The 3,845-nt window shown below is 61.1% G+C and overlaps 1 protein-coding gene across 1 annotated transcript in view; it reads right to left on the bottom strand.

Annotated features, from left to right (window-relative positions):
- The window catches only part of SMPDL3B (sphingomyelin phosphodiesterase acid like 3B), a 36,686-nt gene that overhangs the window by 13,121 nt on the left and 19,720 nt on the right, over positions 1–3,845 (bottom strand). The window contains exon 2 of the mRNA XM_006164595.3: positions 952–1,165. Within this exon, the coding sequence (XP_006164657.2) occupies positions 952–1,165 (214 nt within the window). The remainder of the gene's footprint in view (positions 1–951; positions 1,166–3,845) is intronic.

Here is a 3,845-nt window from a genome sequence, read left to right as displayed (position 1 = left end):
CCCAGGGGGGATGGTCACACCGCAATCCCTTCTCCTCCATTCTCCTCTCGGGATCTTGGGCACGCACGCACATGCACCCGGCATGAGTTTTAAGCCACCGGGTCCGGGACGCGAACCGCGGTCGACTACGTGGGGGTCCAGCAACACAGCCATTACGCTAACTGCTGGTTCCCAGTTCACTCTTCTTAGATCAACTCCTGAGCCCAGGAAGCCAGAGCGGTCCAGGGTCCTGAACACCATCCCTTTTCTCAAGGGCCAGCCTTGCCCCTGACCGGCCCCTGAGGCCAGTCGATGGTCATTCCTGCCACTCCCAGGTCGCAAAGAGGGACAAAGAGGGCAGGGAGGTTCGTCCTGCTTGGGGGAAGTGTCCCTAAGGCAGCCCGAGCAAGCCAAGGCGGAGCCCTCTCAGCCTCCCACCTGGGTGGCGGGGCCAGGTGCCTGGCAGGCTCCCACACCCCTGCCAACTCGCTCTCCTGGCTGAGGTGTGAGGCCAGCAGGCTTGCCCGGGGGCCCATCTCCACGCGGGCCCAGGGCAGAGCACTTGCGGCTGGGCATGGGGTGGCTGGAAGGGCAAGGGCAGCACCCTCGTGGGGGCGAGGAAGCAGAGACAAGGCTCCGAGGCTGAGCGGAATCGCCGGCCCGAGTGACACAGCGCCCTGACGGGGGAGCCCAGACCCAGGGCAGCCAGTGGGCAGCTGCAGTCTGGAACACGGCAACTGCCGGCCACCGCAGCCCCGCTGCCTCCTCCCTCCCTCCCCAGCCTCTGGGGCTGAGACCCTCGGGCCCGGGTGGTGTGCCCAGAGTCCATCCTGGCTCTCCTGCCGCACAGGGAGACCCAAGGGGGCCAGCACCGCCTGGACCCTGCCCAGCCTCCCGGTTCTGCGTCTCAGCAGCGGTGTGAGAACGGTGGGGGGGCGGGGGCTGAGCGCGGGGCGGGCTGGCCACTCTCACCCTGTCCAGAGAATGAAGTCGGGCTCCGGTTCGAGCTCCTTCATGGCATGGATGGAGGAGTTGATGAGGACCCAGGGAGAGTCGCAAAGGTAGTCTCCCCAAGGGCCAGCGCTGGGCACGGGCTGCGAGCCGGCCGATGGGCACACCTGCAGGGGGTCTTCAGACACCTGGTAGTCCGGGTCAAGGTGCAGGTCAGAGATGTGCCAGAACTTCCCTGGGGGGAGAGCAGCCCTCAGTGCGATCCCTCCTGAGCCCAGGTGGGGACGGGCCTGGAGGAACCAGGCGGGTGCAGAGGCAACAGGCCCACAGCCTGGCTTTGCCCAGGAGAGCTCCTCCCGCCTGTGAGCTTCCCCGAAGCCCGTCCACCTCCCGACTCTCCTCTTGCAGCGCCCTAAGCATCGTTAAATGCAGGAGGCTGGTTTCAAAGAAGCTCCTACACTTCGCCCCACAGACCAGGTTAGAGACCAAAATGCAGCCGCCGCGCTAAGGAGAGACCTGGAGAATGAGCCAGGACACCCCGATGTCCGGGCCAACTCCCGTCAGGAGGTGATGCCGTGCCTGCATCATCCTCATACCACAGTGCGGCCTGCCGCAGCCCCGTGGCATCGACCAGTGGTCTCCATGTGGCCCACCTTCCTGTCCTCTGACTCGAGCTCCGGCTGTGCTGCTCAGCTCAGAACTCAATCCCCTTCCTGGGGAAAGGCGTGGCAGAGTAGAGAGCCCACGGCTCTTAAACTCAGTTGCTGCGGCCGGCAGGTGGCGTGGTGGTTGAGGCACTAGACTCCCACATGGCTGAATATAGTTTGAATCCTGGGCCTGGCGGCTTGCTTTCTCACTTTCTATCTCTCTGGTGAATGCCTGCATCAAATTTAATAATGATAAATAAAAGTAAATATTTTTAAAATAAACTCAGTTGTTATGGTTTTGTCTTTTTTGGGGGGAGAGGTTTTTGCACACTCGCCAGAAAGACAGAGAGAAACAGAGACAGAAAGCAAGAAATCACCCTCCTGGAAGGATGGCCACGCCGCAATCCCTTCTCCTCCATTCTCCTCTCGGGATCTTAGGCACGCACGCACACGCGCCAAGTGTGAGTTTAAGCCACCGGGTCTGGGACTCGAACCGTGGTCGACTACGTGGGAGTCCAGTGACGTAGCCATTACGCCAACTGCTGGTCCCTGGTTTTGTCTTTTGACAGCAAGGTTCTTGCTTAATTCTATTTTTAGTTGCCAAAGGGTATGTGTCCCCAGTGGTGTGTGGTCACAGCATGTTCCTGCCTCCTCCAGGCCTCGTCCTGTCAGGATCCGGGTCACACACACACATGCTCACGTGACCGGTGTGGTTTGTAAGCTGCCGGGTCCAGAAAGAGAACACAGCGGTTGGCCGTGTGGGACCTGTCTCCCTCCATCACTACCCGCGTGCCGGCCTGGGCTGCTGTTTCAGAGCAGGGACAGGTGAGTGCAGGGCTCCCCGAGGAAGTGAGCTGTGCAGCCCTGGGCCAGCTCAGCCCCTCCTCCGAGCCCACACCTGGCACTGACCCAGGCGGGAAAGGCTCCCGCACCCAGCGGCTGGCCGGCCTGGGTGCCCCCCCGCCACAGCCGGAGGCTCGGCCTAAGCCTTGGACTTCTCTAGAGCCCAGGGGACTGAATGGCAAAAACCTCTTGGTGGAACCGAGAAAGGAATGGCAAGAAATGGCGAGACACACGGTCCCTGCGGGCACCAGCGGCTGTGGTCGGAGCTGCCACCTGGAGGGCTGGGTGGGTTTGGCCTCTGCCCTGAATCTGGCTTTCAGGCTAGGATAGCGTGGGGGCCCAGGACTGCCAGTACAGCCGGGCAGGGGTGGGGGACAGCAGCTCTGGGATGTGGGTGTCCACCGAGGCCTCGCTTTTGCTGAGATGGACCACCGGTTCTGCTACTCTGGCTTGGGGGTTACCCTGTAGGGACAATTTTGGTGTGTTAGTGACTGGTGTGTATGAGGAAGTGACACCCCCATTTCAAACCAAGATTCTGTTTGGGTGAAACGTAAAAAGTGCAGGCTCACTGTCCCCAGGAGGTCACCTCTGGCCCCACCAGGCTGGAAGCCACATGGTGACCGCAAGGGCAGACCTCCAGTGGCCAGGAGACACGCTGGGTGCACATGGCCCTGGATCTGAGCAGCTGCAGGGCTGAAGGGACTGTGGTGCGGAGACCCTGGGGAGGGCGCCCCCGCTGTGCACTCGCTCGCTGGCTCGCACATGAAGCGACACGCACGAGACAGGAGCAGCCTGCCCCGAGGGTGGGTCACAGCTGTGGGCCCCAGCTGCCAGGCGGGCTCAGCCCTGCTGACCTCTGAGCTGGGTTTCTTGTCTGTACATGCTGGTTTGCTATAGGGAGAGACAGAGACAGAGAGAGACAGAGAGAGATCATCCCCGGGGGGATGGCCACACTGCAGTCCCTTCCCCATTCTCTTGGGCTTTGGGCACACATGCATATGTGCCTGGTGTGTCTTCCAAGGTGCTAGGTCTGGGACTCAAACTGCAGAGTCACCATGTGTGACCCAGACACCTTAACCACTACGCCACTGCCTGGCCCACTAACTGCTCTCAGGGTCAGTTTCTGTCCGTAAAAGCGATGGCAACACTCCCCAGACTGCCCTGAGTAAGGCGGAAAAGATGTATGCAGGCGTGCTTCTTTCTTCCTTTTTCTTTTTCTTTTTCCGCCAGAAAGATGGAGAGAGACAGAGAGACAGGAAGCAAGAAATCAGGGAACCAGCAGTTAGCGTAATGGCTATGTCGCTGGACTCCCACGTAGTCGACCGCGGTTCGCGTCTCGGACCCGGTGGCTTAAATCTCACGCCGGGCGCGTGTGCGTGCGTGCCCAAGATCCCGAGAGGAGAATGGAGGAGAAGGGATTGCGGC

The sequence above is a fragment of the Tupaia chinensis genome, unplaced genomic scaffold (genome assembly GCF_000334495.1).
Source record: "Tupaia chinensis unplaced genomic scaffold, TupChi_1.0 Scaffold143646_1, whole genome shotgun sequence".
In the NCBI taxonomy this organism is placed as follows: domain Eukaryota; kingdom Metazoa; phylum Chordata; class Mammalia; order Scandentia; family Tupaiidae; genus Tupaia; species Tupaia belangeri.
This window is presented reverse-complemented; position numbering and strand designations above follow the sequence as displayed.